The 26,829-nt window shown below is 37.2% G+C and overlaps 1 protein-coding gene and 1 non-coding gene across 2 annotated transcripts in view; one reads left to right on the top strand and one right to left on the bottom strand.

The window, feature by feature from the left end:
- Positions 1 to 26,829, bottom strand: part of LOC126184482 (uncharacterized) — a 1,022,231-nt gene that overhangs the window by 30,985 nt on the left and 964,417 nt on the right. Inside the window, exons 13-15 of the mRNA XM_049926873.1 lie at positions 24,235 to 24,362; positions 11,064 to 11,146; positions 6,439 to 6,628 (exon numbers count right to left, since the gene is read on the bottom strand). Coding sequence (XP_049782830.1) covers positions 6,439 to 6,628; positions 11,064 to 11,146; positions 24,235 to 24,362 — 401 coding nt within the window. The remainder of the gene's footprint in view (positions 1 to 6,438; positions 6,629 to 11,063; positions 11,147 to 24,234; positions 24,363 to 26,829) is intronic.
- On the top strand, positions 13,441 to 13,560 carry LOC126186551 (U5 spliceosomal RNA). The gene has a single exon (XR_007537623.1). It is a non-coding gene; the product is annotated as a U5 spliceosomal RNA (small nuclear RNA).

The raw sequence follows: 26,829 nt of genomic DNA, 5'->3' as shown, positions 1-26,829 counted from the left end.
GTATGATTAGAGGTGTTGAGCAATGTCCAACCCTCTATGTGTTTCCAGTTGCTAACTGATTAATAATTGATACCCAATAACTTGTATTTTTTCTCCCCTTATGATATTGTGTTACGTTTAAGCATTTCACAATCATTTTGCTGCACAGCAAAGCCCTTGCTATACCCTATATGTTATACCATGCAGGTATTTTTATAATTTATGCCATTTGTTTTATACAATATGCACTGGTATTTTATATTGATGACACCAGTATGTAAAGACCCACCACAGCCCGGAATTCTAGATATGTTCCACTACAGCAATACTCTCATTATGTAGGATCCCCCTTCAGTTGTGATACACAATTTTGTGAGTTAGCAATTCTGGAATCCTATTCTGTGCCATTTTTGTGCCCAGAGCTGGACTGGTATGTTTAGAAGAAAGTAAGCACCTGAGTTATCTAAGATACTCAATAGAGAAGAGTCGAATGTGTTCCTGATGTTGAGTGGTAAGTGAAATAGATTTTGTGATAGGATAAAACTAAATAAGTTTCACCCAAGTAAGTGAAGAATTGTAGTTCACAGCCCATGTGTGTTTTGCACATTTAAGAGTTCACCCAGATGAATAAACGTTTCATTGTTGCTCACCCTACTTTTTATGAAGTAATTTAGTGATGAAGTGAAGATGTTACGAGTGAGCATGGAAATCGGCATTGCTACCATTTGGATACAGTGCTCCGCTGTGTGTTTAGGAAGTAAGAGACACCCATTTGTTTATTCAAACAAATACACTCATGACGTAAAAAGACTGAAGCACCTGCTGAAATAAGCACTAGATTGTTGATGATTAGCACCCATGATGTGACGTCATCATCCAAGCGCAGTAATGCATTATCTTTTTGGAAATATAGTTAGCAATAGACTTCCACCCTGATGAATAAAGGTTTTTATTGTACAATGTTCACGCCCCATTTTTTTGTAGCTCACCCTGTTACTTCCCGGATTTTGGGAATTTTGTAGTAGTTAACCCCCACGAGACAAAATCAGCCCTATGGAAACAGAAAAAAGTTCCTTCCTCGCCCATGCATTGCACTGGGTTACTACCATTGCTCTGAGTTGCTTGTCTATTCATTCCAACCCATTAATTTGTAGTTCCCTCCTCCAGGGCCACGGTGCAGTTAGTGCCCACGGAGTGCCCAGCTGATCAGGTTATTCTTTCAGTTTTCACTTTCATAAATTGATCACCTACCTACCTCTTTCATCTATGCATCACTGACACATCACGATGAGGCTCACCTTCATCTGCACCCTGGTCGGTAGCCAAAGATACTCAGGCGTATTGCCTCCCCCCAGAGGGAGGGGGAAGGAAAGCCTCACATACGGATACCTTATATATTTTTTCTTTGTTTGTACCCTCTTGTGATCGATTTATTTAGTGATGAGATGAATGCAGCCACTCTTGCCTCCTGAGGACTAGCATTCTGTCTAGTGGAGAAACTGCCTGCTTCCCTCTTCTTCTTTCCTGGTGTGAGGGTTAAGCAGAGCTGTTTTTGCACCCAGCAACACAAACATACATTCACACACTATTATCCCCGAATGTTTGACACTGTCCTCCAACAATAATACTTCCTACTGTTGAGGCTATGTGACTTTCATAGTTCTGGGCAATGAGATACCACACCTCCAAACCAGCTAGTTCACGTGGTTTGTGGCTGATTTTACTGTATGGCCCACAACCATCCGAGAAGTTTTCTCAAAATTTCACCACCCATCTTCATATAGCATTAGTAATTACTGCACTCACCTACCAGTCATTTGTGCTAACTGTGAATTTGAAAGCTACTGCATCCACGTTTTTCCAGTATATTGGCCTGATGTACAAGTTCATGTTATATGGAAAATCCGTGAAATCCTTGTTATCAGTAAGAACTGCTGGACTCGTTCTGTCCTATCTGAGCATGCCTTGTAAAGCTGCCAACTTGGGAAGTACTACATGTGTTCAACACTTGCCCTTCACACCCATAAAAAAACGTACAAAGTTGCATTGTTTCTCACTGAGAAAGCAAGCCCCATCTGCAGCCATCTGGTTGTACCAATAATTGAACCCCAGTTTGTTGCTATAGGCAACAGTATTTTATACACTGTACCCCACCCAGTAACAGCCACTACTGTGTGTATGAGTACCTTCGAGCAACCCAGACCTACTGTGTGCTACTCAACAGTAGCAGTTTATTATTTAATAGCTCTCATTGCGATATCACTACCCCCACCGCTGAAGTGTTTGCTCACTTATCTTACGTCCATAACGTGTGACTCCCCTCCTCTCATGTGGTATTTACCAGAGGAACCGATGGTACTACTGTTGCCTAACAATTTGCCATCTCTTCCCAATCACTCATATCCCCAGCTGATCCAATCTTTAACCGACCTGCTAAACAAAGAGACAGGGCAGATCACACTACACAGTGCCACCACGCATATCACGGATTGGGACTACCACCAGTATTTCAGTCATATTGTCATTCCCAGTTCTGTATGTACACCTCTTATAATTATCCTTATTGGTTTATTGCTATGGGTAGCTTTTAGAAAATAACATTTTGCGAGACTTCGGTCGCCCCTCCCTGCTGTCCCTGAACAGCAGCCTCCTAGGAAATATCACGCTTAAGTTTTTGTAATGGGAACAGGAATGTTTCTTCTTGCCCCATACTGTAGTAGGCCTGTAGAAAACTGCCATGGTCTGAGTACCGTGTGAGTAGGAAAGGAATAATAAGTAAATAAAATAGCTCCAAAAAGAAAAGGCATGGCCCTCCTTTAGGTATAAGCAACAAAGTGAACCACTGTATGCGTATAAAGTAATGCAAAAGTGTTAATTCCTTCCCCCTTTGTGATCTGTGCTTCACCCCTTCCAGAACCCCCCACTGCAGAAGTTGCAGTGCACCACAGCCCACTGCTGCCAACAATGGCCAACGACCTTCGCCACTGCCAGTGCCAACAGCTGATCGCTGCACCATGCACCATGCACCGTCATCCAAATTTTGCTATGCATGATATTAATACAAAAAATATTGTAATTCTTTCAATACTTTTCCTAAACAAAAATGCAAATTAAAAAAAAAAATCAAAAATGTATTGTCAAAAATTATGTAAGGCTGTCCTTTGCAAGAGCCCCATAGTAACTGTCAATTTGCCTTCCCATGCTTCATTCCTGTGGAAGGGAGAAGGGTGTACAGTGTGGGCTGTTACTGAATGGATGTAATATTATAAAAATTTAATTTTTTATATTTCAATTGATGTTTGCCAGTGCCTTCCCTTCCGCCTGGTGGCTAGTTTCAGCTCGTAAGTCACGTTGCATTATACCGGACAGAACCACTTCGAAAGTCACGTGTTGAAGCATCAGCAGCTAAACTCACGTGTTGCTGATGAGGTACTGCTGCTGAACCACGTGTCTACAGTTTGGCTGTCCAATATGGAGGTTTGGAGGTGGTCACATGGGGATAGAGCCATGGCCAGCCACCTGGAGCAGACACGCTGTCTGTTCTCTTCTGCTGGCAGCTTCTGACCCAGTTAGACGCTCTCCTCTCCTGCTCTCTTGGGCAGCAGCCCATTCAGTTTTGGTGGCTTCTCTAGGCCTGCCTTAAGCCACTTTTTACTGAAATAAACTATCATGTCTATCATAAAATGCTTAACTTCATCACCTCATCAGGTGCCTACTGCTTTCCCTTCCTCGCCAATCCTGAGGCATTAACATCTGGTGTCATTAACCGTAGTATGGAGAGACCAGATAACATTTGAGGCAACCTCTAGGGCTAACAACCTTAGTTGTAACGTGGATGTGTATGCATCTGACATAAATTCAAGTCCACAAGTGTGATGGCCCCTCATTTCAAGGAAGGTACCACAGGGGGTAAGTCCTTGAACAAATCACTTGTCATGATATCCATGGTGCATGAGTCTAGTTTAGATTATGGGGGAGACTTGACATCATGCAGTAGGTGAGTTGGGGTGTCTCAGCATATCCCAAACAGTTGAATACTCAAAACGAAAACAATAACTTCTCTAACAACAATTAACTTAAATTCCTTTACACAAACTGGCAAGTTGAAAACGCTCACTAACATCATGTTCAAAAATCTGATACCCATACTTGCCATGCAACATAGTACATAAACAAACAGACTTTTGAATCTGAAGGTAACTGTTTCTTCAAGACTGGAGCTAAAAAACAAGGAGCCATGAGAACCAGTCTTTTTTAACTGGTTGTAAATTTCAAACCAGTGGATGACTGGCCATCTGTATTAATAACCAAATGTGCCAACAAGAGATGCCAAAACAAGAGTCCAGACCACCTGACAAAGATGAAACAGGTACAAATCAAGTTCCACATTGTCTGTCTGAAACAACACAGTGCTTTGAGAAGATTCAGTAGTTGCAGAACTGTGGAAATATTCCCCTGGAAAATCAGCTGAAATATTGCAACACCATATAGAAAGTATCTGGTTTGAGGAAACTTTACCAAAAGACAGGAAAACAGCCCAAATCCATACAATGCACAAGAAAGGCAGCATGAAAAACATCAATAACTAAGAGGAATATCTCTGCTACCAGTAACATACTAAATTCTCTGACTTGGCATTCTGGAGCGTTTAGAAGCCAAAGTTGAGCAGCCAATAGGGGAATACCAAGGATGCTACAAGAAAGGTCATTCAACAACCAAATAGATCCATAACCTCAAAAGCATCATTAGATATTGTATTCTAAGGTGTAAACAGCATGTCTCAGTCTTCGTAGACTTAAAGAAAGCCTACGATTCAATACAATGTGAAGTCCTGTTAAACATCCTTAATGAATGTGGGATTGACCTTAAACTGCTGGCATTTAGAGCCACCATGACATACACAAACTCCAAGATAAATTCCCTAGGTTACCTCTCCTTTTGTATCGAAACAGGAGTCAGTCAATGTGACCAGCTATCATGAATCTTCTCAACTCTGTATTTGAAAGAGTCATCAGGAGCTGGTAAACAAGGCTGATGGAAAACACCTGTAGCCCAATGAGAATTGGAACTAAATCCAAGGGAATCATGCTATATCATCTGCCTTTTTGTGGCAGATTGCCATTCTTTCAAACAACATAGAAACTGCTAGGATTCAATTTGAACTTTTAAAGGAAACTGCTACACAAACAGGCCTGTATATATTATTTGAAAAAAAAAATGGAAGTAGTGACTGACATCAGAGATGTCCCCCAAAACACTAGACAAAATGTGGAGACATTAGAAGAGCAGAGAAATTAAAGTACCTGGATGAGATCATTATGAAAAATGGATTGGACAAGGCAGCACTTAAGAAATAAATATGTAAACTTGAAATAGTCTACCAAATGTTACTCATGATCTACAACAAAAAATATCTTTCACAGAACACTAAAATACATCACTATGAAATCTTTCTGAAGCCAGTAGTTATGTAGACAGCTGAGCTTTGGTAGCTCAGTTGGTAGAGCACTTGCCCGCGAAAGGCAAGGTCCCGAGTTCGAGTCTCGGTCGGGCACACAGTTTTAATCTGCCAGGAAGTTTCATATCAGCGCACACTCCGCTGCAGAGTGAAAATCTCATTCTGGAGCTCAGATCCTATCTGAAAATGCAAATGAAGGCCTCCATGAAGAAATGGAGGAAAACAGTATGGAATCATTAAGGTAATGATGGGATCCAACTATAAGAATACCATCCTCCAAAACAATTCAACAATGAAGCCTATGGCAAAAGAGAAACCATTACAGACTCAGTTTGCAAAAGACATATATGATTTCACAGACACCTCAAATGAATAAATGGCAATAGTTGAAAAAGAAGAGCTTCAACTTTTTTTATCAAACCCCAAACCACAATTTCCTTGTTTAAAAATACCAAAGGTGACCTCCAACTCCTAAAAATTACACTGCAGATGCTTGAAACAGGGATCTCTTCTGTAAGAAGATAGTGATGAACAGGCTACACTGAGATGAGCAACCGAAAAGGCAACACAATGCCCTTTGGATTGTGGAGCATAAGGAGGCCCACTCACAAAGGATGAGGGATATCTGGGCTGCAAAGAAGACAAAGTTCACTATGAAATGTAATGTGACTTAACATGTTCCTAGATGACCCAACAAAATAATAATAATAATAATAATAATAATAGTGCGTTGCAAAGTCAGGTCAATCAGAAATATAGTAAAAAAGACCCAAACAGTGAATAAGAGTGAAAAAATGTGCAATGCAAAAGTAACAGCCAGATTTCAGTTCATATGTAGACAATGTTTTGATTGCAACTGACTGTCATATATTACTGAATAAATAAAAAACTGAGGTACATTACATGCTATGATGGAGAGATGAAACTGAAATTTAAATGAATAGACATGAAAGAAGAGAACTCCTTAGCTTTATAAAGACAGTTTATGATCTACAGTGTACCTGGTCTCTCAGAAGCATGAGTCCATTGTTGCCATCTGATACTTGAAGATTGTGGGTAACTTGCAGTGCCTTCTCACCTGGCTGGAGTTTAATAACATATTTTGATGGAAAATAACCAACTCTGCCAAAACATTTTCCTTTCCACCAGTCCTTGTCAGAGGCATCAATTACTGTCACCTTGTATCCAGCTCTGTAAAGTCAAATAAATCCTTAACACAATGGAAAATATACATAAAAGTTGAATTATTTAATGAAGGAAAGTAACAAATGGAAAATTACAGAAATTTTGGTCTCTCTGATGAAATACATAATTGAAGAAAAAACTGGTATGCATACAGTAGATTTAGCAGATAACATAAAGAAGCATTAGACAGGGGTATCCCAGGAGGAATGGTCATATTCAGGGATATGACAGGAACAATTATTTGAAACAAAAATTTCTAGCAAATGTGGACTGTAAAATGTGTACCGTAAGAGTTATGAGAACTTGCTCATCTTTGGTATGGTGAAACACACCTCTTAAACTCAATAAACTGATGACATGCTCACAGCTCTTAAGGAACACAATTTAGAGTCCATGCTTAGTTGACAATTTTTTTCTTATTTTGGTCTATACTATCTCCTCCCAAACTATGGAAAGCAAAGAGCTTTCAGTAAGGGAAATTTGTTTCACATTATCGAGATGAAGAAGTGCTCATAGTTCCTAAGCTTTGCATTTTAGAGCCTGTGTTTACCAGACCTTTTCTCTTCAAATGATCATCCTTCTCATATCTCTAAATACTGATCATTCCTCCTGGTCACCCTGTATGCTTGTTCTTCTTTTTTGGTATTAGCTTTACATGAGAGATTAATGATTTATGACAGTTTTCATTCAAGTGAAGTGCTATTATGTTTCAAATTAAATATAATGATGCCACCCTTATCTCAAATATTTAACAGTGTTTAATAAACATACATGTTGTAAAAACAAGACTGTTTGGCATATACACATTATTAAGCTTTTTATGAAAAGAAAATACTGATTACCATTTGACATGTCCATACCTCATGATATACATCAAATACTTGTATAACTTGTTCATACTTGCCATGTTTCTACTGTGGAATATTGGCGAGGGCATTATTTGTAACAATAAAGTCTATCTCATCAAATGCTCATTCACACTATGGTCATCATCGTGGTAATAACACATGCTGGAATCTGGTTCTACGAGCAGTCCACCAACTGCATGTCAAGGCACCTGCTGTAAGCATATACCTGGACCACTGTTTCTCATTTCTTTTACTGTCATGGTTCATTAACTCATTAATGGCTTTTCCTACATTGTGAATACAGCCTCGACCCCCCCTCCCCACATCCACCCATATTTCTTATGAGCAACATACTGATTTTAATTCAATTGAGATATCTCTGTTACTGGTCTGCAGGTCACTCTCCCTGCCCCTAAATAATTGAAACATGCCATAACTGAAACATCTGATGCAGACTGTGAGCTCTGAATGGTCAGGAATACAGGCAACTTTGTCAAGTAAACCCTAATTTATCTGTAAAATTGGAGGAACACATAAGACCTGCTGGTATGTTTGTGATCAATCATGCTTCACCTTTCCACTTAATTAACCTCATGATGAGTAGTGATAAATCATTGATATAATTCCACTGAGTGCTTCACAGATCTGGATCATTATACCTCAGCTCAACGAGTTCCAGACATGGCTTTACTGTGACAGTATTTGGCACAGGATTCATTTAAACTTCAGGAGAGAGAACAGCTCATTCTACCTTTGTCACAATGATACAAGCCCCAAGCAGTGATGGCAACAAAAGCCATTTTCTGCAGACCTAGTTTTACCCATGCTGGCAACCATTTCCTTTTGAGATGGTCCCATAGTGAGAGAGAAAGAAATATTTATGGTGACATCTCGCAACATAATTTCTACAACAGAGAGGCTACAAAGTTGGGTGGTATGTGCACTAAGAGTCCACTCCAGAAGGGTGAGTCACAGTTCCTCACAGCAGGTCTGACGCCATTTACTTCTGCAAGATCAATGCCACAGAGGCCATCTCCATTTCCTCGAAGGGAGACTTAAAATCCTGTGAGGTGTCACAAGTTGCCTCCCCTTGAGTGCCTGGCTTCTGGGGTTGATGTAACAACACCACCAGATGAGGCTGCTACACTACTGGGCAATACAACTACACTACCAAGTGTCTTCACAACTGCTACCTGTGTTGCTTTGGCCAAAAATGCAAAAACAATGACACACTGTTGTTGACACTGCTGTTCAAAGAAGACAACATAAACCAGACAAGTACTGCATTGAATCCAGCTTCAGTAGCTGACACAATGTCAGAAAGTTTGCTCAGCTGTTGGCAGCTATGGAAGCACAGAATGCTGAAGCATAGGTTGGAGCAGAAGCTTGAGACAAGGTGTTATGTGAAAACACAAGATTCAAAAACCTCAAGGTTAGATGCTCAAATGTAAGTTTTACAAGAAGTAAAGAATTCATAGCTCCTCAAGTTGAAACATACCAAAAAGTAGGTTAGATTTTTCTTTTCATGTGAAATTTTCAGTCCCACTTTTACTTGTCAAACCTGTTAGTTTTGGAATATTTGATACATTTTTTTTTTTTTTTGAAAGAAGTATATGACAATTTTGAGTTCTTGTGACAACAATATCTTGCTTACTTGTTTATAACTAACATAAATAAATTTTGTCAGTTACAACACATTAGCATAATATTTCTCAAGGCTTGTCAAACTATTAATTTCATTTTAAAACAGCAAAATATGAGAAGGAAGATAATTTTAAAGATAAATGTCCCTTGAAAACTTTGTAACTTGCCATAATTTAATCTGTTCATATCATAGCAAATGACATGAAAATTATGAAATTTTATTTAAGCTGTTCTTCTTTGTTTTCTTGTACCTTTGTCCTGCATCAGAATGGGGTTAGCATGGTTATTCATAGATATGGCATAGTTAGTTTAAAGGTTATGTCCTTCCTGTTGTGACCCCATTACACCCTGAACAGAATATGTGTACCCCAACTGTCTGGGAGTAATGTTATTCATGTAAAGGTAGGCAGAAGTTTTCTAAATGTTTGTAGACCATGTAACTGATACGGGACTTGGGTACCAAACCAATGTTCACCTAGTGGGATGTGGGAAAATGCCCAAAAACCACATCCTGACTGGCTGACACATAAACCTTCATCAATAACATCATTGTTAATATGCTGGGAGGATTCAATCCAGGGCCAGTGCACCTCCCTGCCCTCCTACAGGTGCTTCAACATGCATGACTAGCTGCATTGGTAAATTTTATTTAAGCTGTTACAGATCAAAATTTATTACTCATTATTTAAATAATTTACTTTGTATATGAAAATATAGCTGGTTTCATGAAAACGCTTTTATTTCACATAAAGTCATATAACTGCAAATTGTAAAAAATATTTTATAGGCATCCCATTCTGAACCCTCCATCTTTAAATTATTATTACTTAAAATATCAGTTGACACTATTTTAGCTCTTGGATTTTTCCACATGTGAAAACACATATATTTGCCTAAATTTACACTTCTATGAAGACCAGAAATAACCAAAATAACTGTAATGACTCTAGAGGTATCCAGAAATGTTCAGTCGGACATACACATTTGCCAGGAAGGAGTTACTGTGGTAGTTATGAGTTGAGAATTTACCTTAATTCAGTTCACTTTGATTCAGTTGTTTCATTGTGATATTTTCTACTATTATCATCTGCTTTGGATACAGTTTTGGTGAACAAAGGTTCTTGTATACTTTAGGTGAAAAGCCAATAAATAATCAAAAGAAGAATCATTTGAGTACTGCTCCTATTCATCATAAAGATCTGGCCATTAATTGTAAGTGGTAAAGATGCTGAATGAAATGAGACTCCAGACACTGAAGCCACACTGAAAGTTAAGTAATCTTTCTGTGATAATGTTCTTTACAAGAAAAATTAATTTTACATGCAAAAAAACAGTTCTTAACACTAAAAGTGCAGCTAGTGCACAGTGGGTGGACAAAAATATGGGAACACCAGAAACACAACAGGTTACCAATCCTACTATGGTGTAGGAAACTGGCTGGCATTTAAAACAGCTTTCAGGCAACTCAGAAAGGATAAATACTGGTCCTATATGGTTTTCAGTGACACCTATTACCATTTTTCCTTGCAAAATAGTGGAAATATACAATGAAAGTCTTAATTATCATGTGGATGGGGATTTTTTTAGCCCTACAGTTAACAAAATTCTTGAAAAACATGAGGGTTAGGTACAGCTAAAACCTAATGAATTATTAAAATAATCAAGAAGGCTTAAAAATACCAAATATTCCAAATAAAACTATGCAAAACATTCTCAATGACCTAAACACTTTTAATTAACAGTATAGCAATTTTTCATTGTGGTGGCTGTTCCAAGAAAAAATCTCAATTTCTATCAGGAAATAGTTTTTAAAGTAGCAGTTTTTACAAGCAACAATTGGCAATGTATTACATATAATTTTCTGCATTTAGACCTAATGTGTAAATTATTGTAATGCTATAATAATGGTAAGTCAATAAGCAAAATTACTCTTTCCGAAGAGTACTTACTTAAGATCCAGTTCATCAGGATGACGAGACTTGAAATTATACAGTACAACATACAGGTTTGTTGGCAGGAGTCGGTGAGATTTCTGGAACAAAGAGAGTTGCGCATAGTTTTGCATGAATCAAGCTGAGGTTAGGTTAAACAGATGGTAATTTTACATTATAAAAATTGCATTTAATATCTGAGTAGTTACTGTAACTGGCATAACAATATTCCACATAATACAATCTTTCCACCTATACCTCTTCCTAATACAACAAAAGTTTCAATGTTACCTGTCTCCTTACTTAACTCTGTAACTGCATGCAGTACACTTTATGGTTTCAGTTCTGACACTTGTGCATACATTATGTGTTTACTTTCAGATCAGCTATATCTGTATATCTACTGTTTAGCAACAAAATAAATGTACAACCAACACATCAAAACCTACTGCATTTGAAAACGGCCCACAAGGCAGAATTGGACAATTATGCAAAATGTAATAAATTCGATACTTGTAAAAAAGTGTAAAATTTCAAAATATCCTTTAAGTGAAAATTTCCATTGAACAAAGTCCACTAATCTCCATAGTTTGTTGAAAAACCACAAAAAACCTCAGTAATTTAAGAAGACAGAATAAATTGTATGAACTGAAGATGTGCTGGTACTGGATCAGTGCTCCCCAAAACTACTACATGCAAACCGGAGGTAGTGTCATTGGTTGCATCATATGTGTAAAGCAGATAACTACATATCTGAAATCAAGAAGGCATTTATTACTGTAAAGGGTAAAAGAAGGCAGCTGGAATAGCCAATTTAGTCAAATGGTCTTGAGATGTCATTTAAATGACAAAATGTGATGGATGGGGAATTTTGCAGATTCGAGGGAAGTCAATTACAGCTAAAGGTGGTTAAGAGATTAAATATTCATGCTTTAATCATAAATAAATACAAACAGTTGTGCCACTGATATTAAGTAACTTGAATTTATCAATGATACATGTGCTAACAAGAAAAGATATTTGGCCATAAACTTTGCTGAATATTTATTCTTGGTGACACAAAGCACAGTATTAAATGGAAGTAACCAAACACAGGTGTGTTGGATTTACTCATAAAGACATGATTAACAGCCTCATGTTTGAACAACACCACCAGGAAAGAATGAATAACAAATATCAAATCAGTAAAACATTTCAGCCATTCTTTTAGTTACAATGGTGTCCAAAAAGTTATTAAAATTGTGCTATGTCTGAACAGACTCCTGCTTGAGCTTTATTTATGGGGAGTCAATGAATCATGGCAAGTTCCTAGAAATACTGCAATATGCAGTGGTAGTGCCTGCTTATAAATATGTGTGCAAGTAATCTCTAATTGCAGATCTGTCTCACTTGTTCCAGTTCTTTTGAAGACATCTGAGGTGCTGCCTTGTGTCCTATGGCTGAATAGGTACTGACTTCTCTGACAATTGTGGGATGTACTAAAATTGATATGTGAATGAATGGTCAGTTAATTGATCCATAATCATTCTCTGTTATTTCTCATTTTACACTTGAGTAGGTCCAGCTATCATACTGTTTTACAAATGAAAGAGTTTTCTGCTGTTGCAGTCTGTGCAGTTTCAGAAATATTGCTACATTTAAATCATCCAGTTTCATCAATAATATAGTGTTGCTGTAATCCATTACATCGGTAAGTAACACATGTACAGGAGCCCTATTTTACTCCATCTACATGAAGCTTTTTGGCTAAAATGTTTATATCAGACATTTCCTAAACTGTTTAAGTTATCATAATTCTGTTTTCACCCAAATGAATAGTGAAAAAGTCCTTATTCAATTATTTATAGCATCTTTTCACAGCTATTTTAATTACATAAATATCTGTATCAACTTCACTTTTTCAAATGGAGCTATAGTAATTCCTGAAGCTAGTATTTTAGTTCTACAAGAGATGACTTCAATCATGTATCACACTTAAAAATCGAATTAGTAATTTCAGAGAAATTCCATTATTTAGAACTTAAGATTTATCTGTTTTTGTTAAAGAGTATATAAATTATAAGTTCATATTTAATTGATAATATACTGGCATGTAATGATACCTATGTTCCATAGAGCATGTTGAAAGTGCTTATTAAATACACAACTGTGTAAGTCTTTTGAAGTGTTCTGTTACTTACTTTTGTATCATCATGAATAATGTTTGTATAATTTAGAACACTGAACAAACCTTTGCTATGAATGTAGCTACTGCAATATTTTCAAAATCCAAGGGAAGCAATCAGCAGGCAAAAACAAAATGGTTAGTGTTTTAAAAGGGCAAAATTCAAGTAACCATCATGTGGAAAATGTTTTTTTTTGTGGTAAACTGGATCACATTTCAAAAGACTGAAAAATTCTCTGGTTTCCCTTCAGATGAATAAATCTCTTGCCTTTTATTAAAGATTTCCATGGAGGGGAACACTAAATGAGTCTGTAACAAATTTTTCATATTATACAGTCAAATGGCAGTGTATTCTTTAAAAAATGCTTTATGACTGTGGCTCAGCACCATCTAAAACTTTTTACTGCAAAACAAGTTTAGTGTGTTTTAAATTCAAAAGTAAAGGTCATATGTTACGGAACTGTTCTAGTCATGGTGAGTCTGCTGTGTTATCAGCTGTAAAAATATTTTCGGAACTAATTCCAAGTTAATGGACAAACTTTATAAGCATGGGATTCAAGGGAATTGCTATGGTATAATTAAATCATACATTATAAATAGGAAAAAGTGCACAGAAATCAGATACATTAGTAAAAATATAAATTCCATATGGCATTGTTGGCTAGGACATTCCATGTGATGGCTTCAGCCATCTGTCGGAAAGGGTGTTCTTCTTCTGCACACATTGAGGCAGGATATGGGTACCAGCCTGGTATTCACCTAGTGGGATGTGGGAAATCGCCTAGAAACCACATCTTGGCTGGCCAGTTCACCAGCCCTCTTCATTAGTCCATGCAGTGGATTCGATCTAGGTCAAGCTTGCCTTCGTGAGTCCCAGAAGCGCTGAGGTAACTCATTTGGCTAACCATGCAGGTCCTTGCACATTGGCCCCTTTCCTTGTTGATATGTAAGTGCTGTGTTATATGTGTATTTTTGGGGTGTACATAAATGCAATGAACGTTATTTAGTTAGTTTCATGTTCCAGGGATCATTTGTACAGTTAATTGTAATGACATGAAATGAGTAATTTTACATTCACATTAAAGTTCAGTTTAAGAGAAGCCTAAAGGTTTTATTGGTGGCGAACCCCTACTACTCCACTGATGTATTTCTTAGTAGAATCAACTATGCATATATGTTAGTAATAATATAAAATCATGCAGATATTAGTACTATCTGATTCTGTAGAGATTCTGAGCAGTAACACAATCATTGCAAACAAGTACTGTAAAATGATTTTTCTGTTTGATGATGGATTATTACAATAGCCTAAGAATTGAAGACATTGGCTGTAAACGATGGTAAGCAACACTCAATGGGAAAGTTATTGCATGGAAAATATAGTAAGTGATGTGTCTTAGTCCTATTAGTTGAAAGTTTAATGATAAGCTGATAGAGAGCAGCTCTATCTCCAAATTCAGATCCTAGCTAGTGGTGACTTTGGCAGGATCTGTGCATGTAAACAATGTCACCTGCCCTTAACATAAATGCCTGTTGTCATAACATGTGCAGTGGGTCATGTCTAGAAAATGCTTTCCAGGAACAAGCTGTACATATCGGAGGATGATTAGGACACATAAGATTTTGATGAAGGTCCTGGACATGTTCTGAATGAAAATGCACATAAAAAGGTGTTTCTAATCAGGTAAATTTGCATATTTTGTTAAGCAAATAAACAATGTTAAGTCATATTGCTTGTCACAGTTTATGTGTATTTATGTGACAGTGTGACGACAGGTATGTTGAGTACCATCCTTAACATTGTGGGTGTGCTGCAGTAAGGTGTTTGCATTGGTTTCTTGTAAGAAATTATCTACAGCTGTATGCATATCTTGAAAACCATATGTACAAAAGTCAATTATATATTTAATTGCTTACACACATTATTATTGCATTTATATGACCTATAAAGTGTGTGCTGCATATTTATATTAAGAATACATATGAGCAAGTTAATGAGATGATGATTTTACTTTTTCGATGTTCAGAGGAATGTAACAGAAATGCATCTTTCAAGAGTTGCACCAGGTCCTGACATTCTGAAAGCAAATACAGTTGATGCAAATGATCAGTGGAGTCAACAGAGAGGTTGGATGAGGGTAAAACATGGAGGTGTACAGGAACAAATGGAGAAAAAGACATAAAGGAAAGAAACATAGAATGTACAGGGGCAGGGGTAGAGGAATGTAGTTGTGTGAAGTCATATAGAGATCTCTGGAAGGTACATTGGCATATTTGTTTTTCTTTGTAAATATTTATTGTGTATTCTTGTTTTCTGACATATTTTGCATCCTGGAGGATCTCCTCACTATGGATCTATTAGAATGAAAAATACCTGGAATCTAATCTAATTTAATTACACATTAATTCATATATAAATATGACCACATGCTGACCATTTACAATTTTTTGAGAGTGTAATTCCTACCCACCACACTTTACAAAAATATAAATTCTTCTGCAGAATAGAGAATTGTCAAAGAGAAACTTTTTTTCTTCATTTTCAAATTTAGCATTGGCGTCTGTCAGACATTTTATATCATTGGGAAAGTGATCAAAAATTCTGGTGGCAGCATTGTGCAGCTTTTCATGTGCATAATGTTCAGTAATGAATATCATTTTTTCCTTCTGGTATTGTAATTATGCACATCATTGTTCCCTTTGAACTGCAGTGGATTACTTACAACAAATTCATGAGGAAATAGGCATACAGTGAGGCAATTGTCAGAATGCCTAGCTCTTTGAACAGATGTCTACAAGGTGATCAAGGATGAGCACCACATATTATTCTTACAACACATTTTTGGGCAATAAACACTTTCTTTCTTCAAGTTGAGTTACCCCAGAACATTATTCCATCCAATGTTAGTGAATAAAAATTCACAAAATATATCAACTTACTGATTTGTCTCCCCCCAAAATTTTCTATGATTTGAAGAGTAAATGTGGCTGAACTTAGCTGTTCTAGGAGTTCCAAAACATGTTTCTTTCAATTTAAATTCTCATCAATAAGGACACCTAAAAATTTCAAAGTTTGTAGAGTATAGCGTAGCACAAAACTTTTGAAATGAGTAGTGTATATACAGCATATAATGTAGTGTTAGACATACTACTGAGTAAAATATAACCAATCACAGATCTGAGTTACAAATTGTCTTTAATGAAAGATTTGGGAATGAAAAGGGTTACTGCCCAGTTTGTTACTTGGGTTCTGACTGACAATCAAAAGCAACATTGAGCTGAAAGGAGTTGTGCTTTGAAACAACAGCCTGAAACTGATCCAGATTTTCTATCAAAGCTGATAAGTCATTATGCTATGGTTATATCCCAGAAACAATGCAAAAGTCAAGCCAATGGAAGATGTCATCACCCTGTCAAAAAAATGTCTTTTAAGTCAAATCAAGCATTAAAACTATGCTATTTTTTTCCCTTTTTTGATGTCAAGGGTGTAGTTCATTCACAGTTTGTTCCTCCATGTCAGACCATCAATCAAACCTTTTATTTGGAAGTTTTAATAAGATTATGCAACAGTGTTCATCAAAAAAGACCAGATTTGTGGCAGACAGGAGGCTGGTTCTTCCACCATGACAGTGCACCTGCATACAGAGCCATCTATGTTAGACAGCTTTTGGCTAAAAATGGCATGGTTCTACTACCCCATGCACCTTACTCACCTGACTGGCTCTGTGTCACTTTTTCTTATTTTCACACATGGAAAGGATCGTGAAAGGCACTGAGTTGACAACACTGAAGAAATCAAGGAAAAAATCAGGGAGGATTTTTTGTTGTTGTGGTTTTAGGGTGCAAAACTTCTACGGTCATAAGTGCCCATTCTGTGGCTTAGGGAAGGGTAAAAACCGAATTTTAAATCAGCAGCAATGGGAGTGAAACTTAAAAAGGAGGAAAACTAAAAATGGAAGGAAGTCTTAGAAAACTACTATTGAAGGTGGGGGTTGTTGTCCCCAAAAAAAGAGCTTCAAATGACTGATGTCATCTCACTGACACTGATAAACTCAAGGACGTGATCAGCTGGGTGCGTGTCATCTACTAGAAGGGAAGATATATCAAGTAACAGCTGAAATGGGGCACGTAGCGGATTAAAATAGGGACACTGAAAAAAAAAGGTGTCTCACCATCCACGGTTGAGAGCAGCAAGGACAAAGTGGGGGAGGATCGCCACTTAAAAGATGTCGATGGCTAAAAGACAGTGCTTTGTCTGGAGTCTAGTTAAAATTACCTCCTCCCAATGATGAGGCTAGGAGGAAGAGGTCCAAGCACAGGGAAGAGGTTTTATGTCCTGTAATTCATTATTGGGAAGCATAGACCAATGTGTGTGCCATAAAAGAGCAACATGATGACATAAAATGCTCTGTAGATTGGCTAAGGGAACCATGCAAACAGCAGGCCAAGGAAGAGAGACTGCAGCCTTGGCCACTATATTGGCTGCCTCGTTTCTGTGGATTCCAATGTGCCCTGTGATCCAGAAGAATGCCACAGAGACAACCCACAAGTGGAGCAAGTGGGGGCAGTCCTGAATCTGGAGGACTGGAGGGTGGACGGGATAAAGAGGTTGAGGAGACAGCTGAGTGAATCTGAGCATATAATATACTGCAGTTGCTTATGGCGACAGATTTATTGGACAAACTGGAGAACGGTGTTTATCTGTAATTTCTAAAGATGACCATAAAAAACGTTTCGAATGGTGGGAGACTGGTGGGACATATGTATTAGTTGTAATGAAGAGTATTTTGAAGGGGATAAAGTTGTTTTGTAAACAATTTGAAAATATACAGCTTTTAAAAAATAATTCCTATAATCATCTTGCTCAGGGTGGAAGCTCCTGTTATTATTTTTTCCAGATTGGTGAATTATTTTTTTAACTCTGTCTTTATACAAAACAGAATGCATTTTTTTTATTTACCTAGACATGTTTTGACACCTATGTCTCACCTTCTATGGGCCAAATTTGTGTCTGTAAAATATCATACAAACTTGATGGTTGTTTGTCAACTTTGGGCCAAAAATCTATAAAATGTGCACTTTGTTTAGTTTCTTTAAACTGTTCATCAGAAAATTATGTTGCTAGAGATAATGAATTTTCACAGGGTGGCTTTTTTTGTGGCAAGACACACATACAGATGCCTAAAATATGAGATATAGAGAAAGTGCAGTACAATGTTGCCTGATTATGGGAAACATAGAAGGCCCAGTATAAAAATTTAAGATACATTTGAAAGAAAGAGAAGCACTTCTATTAATCTTGAGAACTCGGATGGGAATTTAGTACTAAGCACAAAACAGAAGGCTGAAAAGTGGAAGGAATATGTAGGACTGTAGAAGGGGAATGAACTAGAAGATAATATTGGAGGAAGGGAAGAGGAGGTAGATGAAGATGAGATGGGAAGTATAATACTATAACATCTACAGTGACATCTATGTAACTACTATGCAATTCATACTTGCCTTGCAGAGGGTTCTTTTAACTACCTCCAGACTATTTTTGTACAGCTCCACTCCCTAGCAGCACATGGAAAAAATAAATGCTTAAATCTTTCTGAACAAGTCCTGATTTCTCTTATTTTATTGTGATGATAATTTCTCCCTATTTAGGTTGGTACAAAAAGTATTTTCACATTCAGAGGAGAAAGCTTGTGATTGATATTTTGTGGAAAGATCTTGCCACAACAAAAAACACCTTTGTCTTAATGATTGTCATCTCAGCTTGCTTATCATACTCGTGACACTCTCCCACTATTTCTTCAAACTTTCTTGATGTCCTCTGTCAATCTCATCTGGTAAAGATCCTATATAGCACAACAATACTCCAGCAGAGGATGAACAAGTGTAGTGTAGTGTAGTGTAGTGTAGTGTAGTGTAGTGTAGCATAGCGTAGGCAATCTCTTTAGTTGATCGCGTTGCATCTTATGAGTGAACTGCCAATCCAGCCTTCAGATTTGTGTGGTTTATTGTGTAACCAAAATTTAATATATTTATTTATGTACTCATTCAGATTACTTCACACTTTTCTTTATTCAGAGTGAATTCCCACTTTTCACGCAATACGATTTTGTACCTAAGTCATTTTGCAATTGGTTTTGATCTTCTGATGACTTTACTTGATGGTAAATGAAGCAATCTAAGAGGACTACTGAGACTGTCTCATAAATAATTTATGTAGATTAGGGACAGCAGAAGGCCTTAACACTTCCTTTGGTAATGCCAGATATCACTTTTGTTTCACTCAATGATTTTCCATCAATTACAATGTATTGTGACATTCCTGACAGGAAATCATGAATCCATTCACATGACTGAAACAATAGTCCATAGGCACAATTTGATTAGATGATTTGATAAGAAGAATTTGACACAATACTGAAAGACCTATATCCAAACAAGATGACATTGCTTCAGATTTATTGAGATCCACTGATTCAAACAAAAAATCTGTGTTGCGGTATTGCTACCAGACTAATGATTATAGAAGACAATTAGAAGTGTGAGTCATGGAACATGGGCTAGAAGTTATGATTAGAACATGATAGTAACATCAAACATACATGTTAATATCGTTAATATGATATCAATAGGCTGTGGAGTTTAAAACTGAGTGATAGTGATATCAAACATGATTCCAAAGGAAAAGCATGACCTATCACAGAAATGTACAGGGATAAGGGCAAAACTCATTATCAAGAATGTTAACTGCGAATAAATGAGATTAATGTTTAATTGTTCAGATAATCCACCACTGAGTGATGATATAGATGTAAAAGTGCAAGAATTTTGACAGGTTATACAGAGAGCAATGGGAATGTTGGTTCTCATCTTGAGACACAAGTATAAAGACACAATTTTTACATGGACTGAGGCACTGCAGAAATTACACTGGAACAAGTGTCATTAGAAAATTATTCCAAAATAGCATAACCTCAGAGGTAAAATGGCTCTGAGCACTATGGTATTTAACATCTATGGTCATCAGTCCCCTAGAACTTACAACTAATTAAACATAACTAACCTAAGGACATCACACAACACCCAGTCATCACGAGGCAGAGAAAATCCCTGACCCCTCCGGGAATCGAACCCGGGAACCCGGGCGCGAGAAGCGAGAATGCTATCGCACGACCACGAGCTGTGGACTCAGAGGTAAAAATCCAGAAGCTATGTACATATACACACTTTATTAAACATATAAAAGAAGAATTAAGAAGAACAAAAATAGAAATATTTAGATAATTTCTGGAGATTAACATGAAAAACAGATCACTTGGGGTATAAGCTCACAAACAGTCCTGTCCACAAACTAATTGAATAAAGGTACAGTAACAAGGTATTTGCCACAGTCAGCAGCTCAAATGGACAATTAATATGATGGCAAGACAGAACAAATATGTCATATGGCATTGTCAACTCGGAGACTCAAAAGAATTGTTGAGCTGCCTAGTCAGAAAGAGTTTTCTTCCTCTGCACACAAAAGAGGAGGTGGAGAAGCTCAGAGATGAGTGTGTAACGTCCTGATAGTAACAAGGTCATTATAGATGGAGTGCAAGCTCGGGTTGGGAAGTGTGGGGGAAGGAAATTGGCCATGCCCTTTTAGAGGAGGCATCCCAGCACTTGCATGAAGTGATTTAGGTAAATCACGGAAAACCTAAATCTGGATGGCCGAACTTGTGTTTGAACTGTTGCCCTCCTGAATGCAAGTCCAGCATGCTAACCACTGTGCCACATCACTTGGTCCCTTTGCACACCATAATTCCTTTCCTCACTGTAAGTGAGAGTTGTGTCTCAAAAGTACCTGTTGACTGAAGGTAACTGTAATGGGTGTGTGTACAAAGTTGAGTTGTGTTTGGGTTCTGTGGTGATGAGACAGGGGAAGAACTGGTTCCAGCTCATAGCCTATTCCTCTTGAACATCAGCAAGAGGATTATCAGGCTTACTGTGCCAATCTGATGGCCAGATCAGTATCACAGTGTCCTGTGTCCTCACTTCATGAGACACTGAAGATAGGTTTGAGATATAATCCAGGATATTGGTGCAAAGTCTGATGCTGAGTAACACCTCTCCTCCCCTAGCTGGCCAAATACTGGTGGTCAAAATTTATTCCACCAACATGATTCAAACTGGCTACCTCTGGACTGAGTGTGAATAAATGGGTATATGTTACCAACCTCAGCTATGGAGACAGGGTACAAGACAAAGATAAATGGTGATTATGAAAAGAGTTATGTGGACTATGAAAATAATGGGGTTGTATATTTATTCACAAAAGAAGAAATTTGCAGTCACTTATTGGTAAAATAGAAAAAATCTGAAAGATTTGATGATGAAGTAATACAAATCTTAATTGATCAGATGGTCATTTATCAGTGCAAGCTCTACAATGAATGTCTTACAAGGGAAAGTGTCCACTTGTTGCAAGGAAGTTGAGGTGATAATTGGCAGTAAAGAGAAAAACAATGATCTTATGACACAGAAATCCTACATAGCTGTTCATACCCTAAACACTTTGGGTACAATATTTGAGAAACAGCTACATAAATATTTCATCATTTTTCGGGAGTGCATCCAGGATATTATCAACTAATGTACCAATATCACAACTGACAACCTTTCAGTCATTTTCAAGGTGAACTCACCTATGGAATGGCAAGATTTTTTTACACACTTTCCACTGTGGAGTACAGGGCTACTACAAATTATTGAAGCGATTTCATAAATTCATTGTAGCTCCATTCATGGACATATGGTCACGATACAGTACAGATACGTAGAAAAACTCATAAAGTTTTGTTCGGCTGAAGCCACACTTCAGGTTTCTGCTGCCAGATTGCTCGAGAGCGCAGTGGGACAAAATGGCGACAGGAGCCGAGAAAGCGTATGTCGTGCTTGAAATGCACTCACATCAGTCAGTCATAACAGTGCAACAACACTTCAGGACGAAGTTCAACAAAGATCCACCAACTGCTAACTCCATTCGGCAATGGTATGTGCAGTTTAAAGCTTCTGGATGCCTCTGTAAGGGGAAACCAACGGGTCGGCCTGCAGTGAGCGAAGAAACGATTGAACGCGTGTGGGCAAGTTTCACGCGTAGCCCGCGGAAGTCGACGAATAAAGCAAGCAGGGAGCTAAACGTACCACAGCCGACGGTTAGGAAAATCTTACAGAAAAGGCTAAAGCAGAAGCCTTACCGTTTACAATTGCTACAAGCCCTGACACCCGATGACAAAGTCAAATGCTTTGAATTTTCGGCGCGGTTGCAACAGCTCATGGAAGAGGATGCGTTCAGTGCGAAACTTGTTTTCAGTGATGAAGCAACATTTTTTATTAATGGTGAAGTGAACAGACACAATGTGCAAATCTGGGCGGTAGAGAATCCTCACGCATTCGTGCAGCAAATTCGCAATTCACCAAAAGTTAACGTGTTTTGTGCAATCTCACGGTTTAAAGTTTACGGCGCCTTTTTCTTCTGTGAAAAAAACATTACAGGACACGTGTATCTGGACATGCTGGAAAATTGGCTCATGCCACAACTGGAAACCGACAGCGCCGACTTCATCTTTCAACAGGATGGTGCTCCACCGCATTTCCATCATGATGTTCGGCATTTCTTAAACAGGAGACTGGAAAACCGATGGATCAGTCGTGGTGGAGATCATGATCAGCAATTCATGTCATGGCCTCTATGCTCTCCCGACTTAACCCCATGCAATTTATTTCTGTGGGGTTATGTGAAAGATTCAGTGTTTAAACCTCCTCTACCAAGAAACGTGCCAGAACTGCGAGCTCGCATCAACGATGCTTTTGAACTCATTGATGGGGACATGCTGCGCCGAGTGTGGGAGGAACTTGATTATCGGCTTGATGTCTGCCGCATCTCTAAAGGGGCACATATCGAACATTTGTGAATGCCTAAAAAAACTTTTTGAGTTTTTGTATGTGTGTCCAAAGCCTTGTGAAAATATCTCAAATAATAAAGTTATTGTAGAGGTGTGAAATCGCTTCAATCATTTGTAATAACCCTGTAAATGCACATGTGTCAGACGTAATATCATTGGTAGCGAGAGCATCAGTCATAGATATCTAGAGTCAGTGAATCAACAGTGCTTATGAAGTATTTGGTTGACTAATATTCATGTCATATGTTGTAATGCCAGGCAGTGAACACCGGGAACAATATTTACTTTGAGCGCACAGATGTGAAATGAGGGGTTTCCATATATTTTCAAGCTGGAAACCCTCATCTTGGTTGAGCAGGCTGTGTGAAAAATGATGGAGAATTCAATATTCTGGGGAACATTCAATAAAAAAGTACATAAATATTGTATAACTGTAGAGTATTATGTGGCATAATCGCCCATCAGAATGGAATCTGGAGAGGCAACAAATAAAGTGAAAGGGAATGATCTCAAGGCCACATCCCACACTGTGTGGTTGCCATCTTGTTTTGGGTACCCAAGACATTTGGAGCATGCAGAAGTGCTATAAAATTACAAAAGAGACAAGTGCTACAGAATACAAGCATATTTAATGTGTCCACAACATAATGAAAATCACTTGTGATGAGTATATAGTCTGGGGTTTTAGGGTGGAGCCTATACTACTAAAGTTATATGACACCAGCAGCGTAAGAGCACTGGAGGTATTTATAAACAATGTGCTCTTTGTTGTAAGTGGTGACTTAGGTCAATAGAAGACTAATATAACACTGTACTCTTACTAACTTCAGGGATAATGAGAAACTATCAAACCTGCCTTAGCACAAAAAAAAACCCATCTTGCTGCTGAGAAGCAAATTATCAAGAAATAAAAAAGGAAAATTAAATATCATTGGGTACAATAGCAATAATATACATACATGTTTTATAAACAAATATAACATCACTTCTTTATGCTAATTTTTGTTTCAATTTGGAAAAGAGGAATACAAGCTCTAGTATATGGTTAGCTAATAGTCACTAACAACTCTCATTTGCTACTTACTGGAGAAGGACATGGTGATGTACTGGCAGAAGACAGAGATTTTTCATTTTCATCTGGAAGTTCAACAGAACTCATTCGCATGTTCCTTGCAGACAGTAGCCTGCGGTTGTGAACAGGGCTTGATGGAGCTATGAAAACAATTTAGATACACTATATCTACTGTTCTAGATCAGAATATATCAGTATTACAGCATAACACAAAATAGAATACTTCCTGTGTAGCTTAATGAATTAAATTTCATTTAGACTTCATAAGTTAACATCTGTTTAATAGTCTGGATTCACACAGCACTCATTGAATTCTAAATGTGGAGGAAAATTCTATATTGTAATAGTATATCAACAAATGTGCATGCTCCATAAATTATAAATTTATAGTCATGCACAGATTTAAATAAAGGTAATACCAGTTTTGAAATTTTTACTATGTTCATAAACTTTATAGCTATCATTAAATGCTACTATTAAGCTGCTGTTTTGATATACTTCTTTATAAGACTAAAAAATCATGACATATTTCTGAAGTATTTTTAGAGTTCCTTCTTAAACACCACTTAATCAAATTATTTTCATCACCAGAAACCATACCCAGTATGTTGATAATAATACATATAATATGTAGAAGTAAATCATGTATTAAAAAGAAATTTCCTCTTTGCACACAGCTTAAAAGCACCACATAATGAAACTTCCTTTCAATTTTGTCTTATGCTATGATTCCTGTCACAGACATTATATGTAATTGTTACAGGAAACAAACAGTAATATAAGAAAAATAAAAGTAAGCAACTAATATTTGAAAATTTACTAATGTATTATCACATAAAGTTTTTCCAATACTACTTGAAAACTACATACAACGGGGACTGACTTGCAGTTAACTGAATCTCATACTAATATGTAAAATACAAAAAGCACATGATACAGTAAAGGTGACTGCAGCAAAACATGCTTCTTACTTCTCATACAAATGATGATTTCAAGTGGCATGTAAATACTCCTCCCCCCCTCCCACACACACACACCTAATGCTGAAATATCTATAGATCAATGAATTACATCCTTCTATGGCAAGGATGCTTGCTATTAGCACTATACGTAGTTCTTCTAAGTAAATATATAGTTCTACTAATGTTAATTTGTGAAGCTATATTGCTACATGGAGTCATGCCATTCCTTTTGTGATCATGCAAAAGCTAAATGATTTGCTAAGTTTCAACTGCATAATACCAGTACACTTAATAATGGTTTGTTATCCATCTAACACATTCTCATGATAAACAAATGAAGATAATTAGAAAAGCTTTTTCTACAGTCAATGTAAATACCATTCAAACTACTGCAGAAAAAATATGATGTAGATAAGGATTCTGTATAAGTAGTTACATGTTCTCAAAATATGCATTTGAAATCAGAACTGCTGTTTGTTTAAAGCACATATCTAATCTGCTCCCATGTGGCTACTTCTACTTAAAAAGTATAAGGAGCTATTTATGACATTTATTTCCGGTCCAAAGTGGATTATTTTCTTGTAACTAGATGAAACAATGACAATCTGAGTTAAACTGTAACGTTTCCTACAAATTAACTCCTGTTAGAAATAGATATGGCATACTTGACCAGCATCGACCATTATGTATAAAGACAGTTCTGTGTTGGCACGGTATTTCTTGGGAGCCTACACAAACAAAAAAACTAACTGAAAACACATTTAATAATTTCAGGAGAACTTAAATTTTATAACTGTTTTAGTGACTGAAATTATTCTGAATGTGTAGTCATAATGAGAGTAAGTATTAAGATTGTTCCACAGTGGGGATCTCCCTGTTGCCCTATAATGACAAAGTCCAAAAACAAGAAATTTTCAGGAAAGTTAGTAGTAAGTGAATAGTATTTGATCTTTTTCCCCAGGCTGCAGTCACCAGTTGTAGAATTTCACTTTTGAAATAAGGTAGTGTTTATGTGACCCTGGAAAAGGCAAGTAAAACAAAAAAGAAACCAGTGTCTATGTGCTGTCTGTAAATAACTGAGAGAAACAGATATACATGGGTTTCAATAAAACATGCAAACTATAGTGAAAAGAGATGATTTTTTAAATAGAATAACAGGGAAAATTAAGTCAATGTTACTTAAGAAGTGAATCAGCTGTAAAAAAAATCTTTTGACAGGTGATGTAAAAAATAAACAGGAAGGTAAAAGAACTGCATAAACTACTAAACTATAGAGGCTGAGAAGGTGGTGTATCCACCTGAAAACATAGGGGGTAATCATTAGTTGAAATGCAACAAAGAACTGTCATTCATGCACCTGATTGTGTTTGTCAACTTAATTAGAGCAGCATCTACTAATTTTATTTAAAATACAGTTTCTTAAAGTTAGTGTCTGTAAGCTATTGTAGCAACCTTGTGTCTCACCATAAAAGTGAACCAAAACTAAAGATAAGGTTTTGTGCATGGCAGCTACACACCAACCTCCTTCCATTCCATGTATTTTAGACTTCTTGTATGGCTTATAAATAAGGAGAGAAAAAGATTAGGACACTGATTAGCAGAACAAGCAATGTGCATGGATTTTCACATTTCATAGAGTTGGTTG

Source organism: Schistocerca cancellata, chromosome 4 (assembly GCF_023864275.1).
Source record: "Schistocerca cancellata isolate TAMUIC-IGC-003103 chromosome 4, iqSchCanc2.1, whole genome shotgun sequence".
NCBI lineage: Eukaryota > Metazoa > Arthropoda > Insecta > Orthoptera > Acrididae > Schistocerca > Schistocerca cancellata.
The sequence above is the reverse complement of the archived record's forward strand: the minus strand, read 5'-3'. Positions and strand labels throughout refer to the sequence as shown.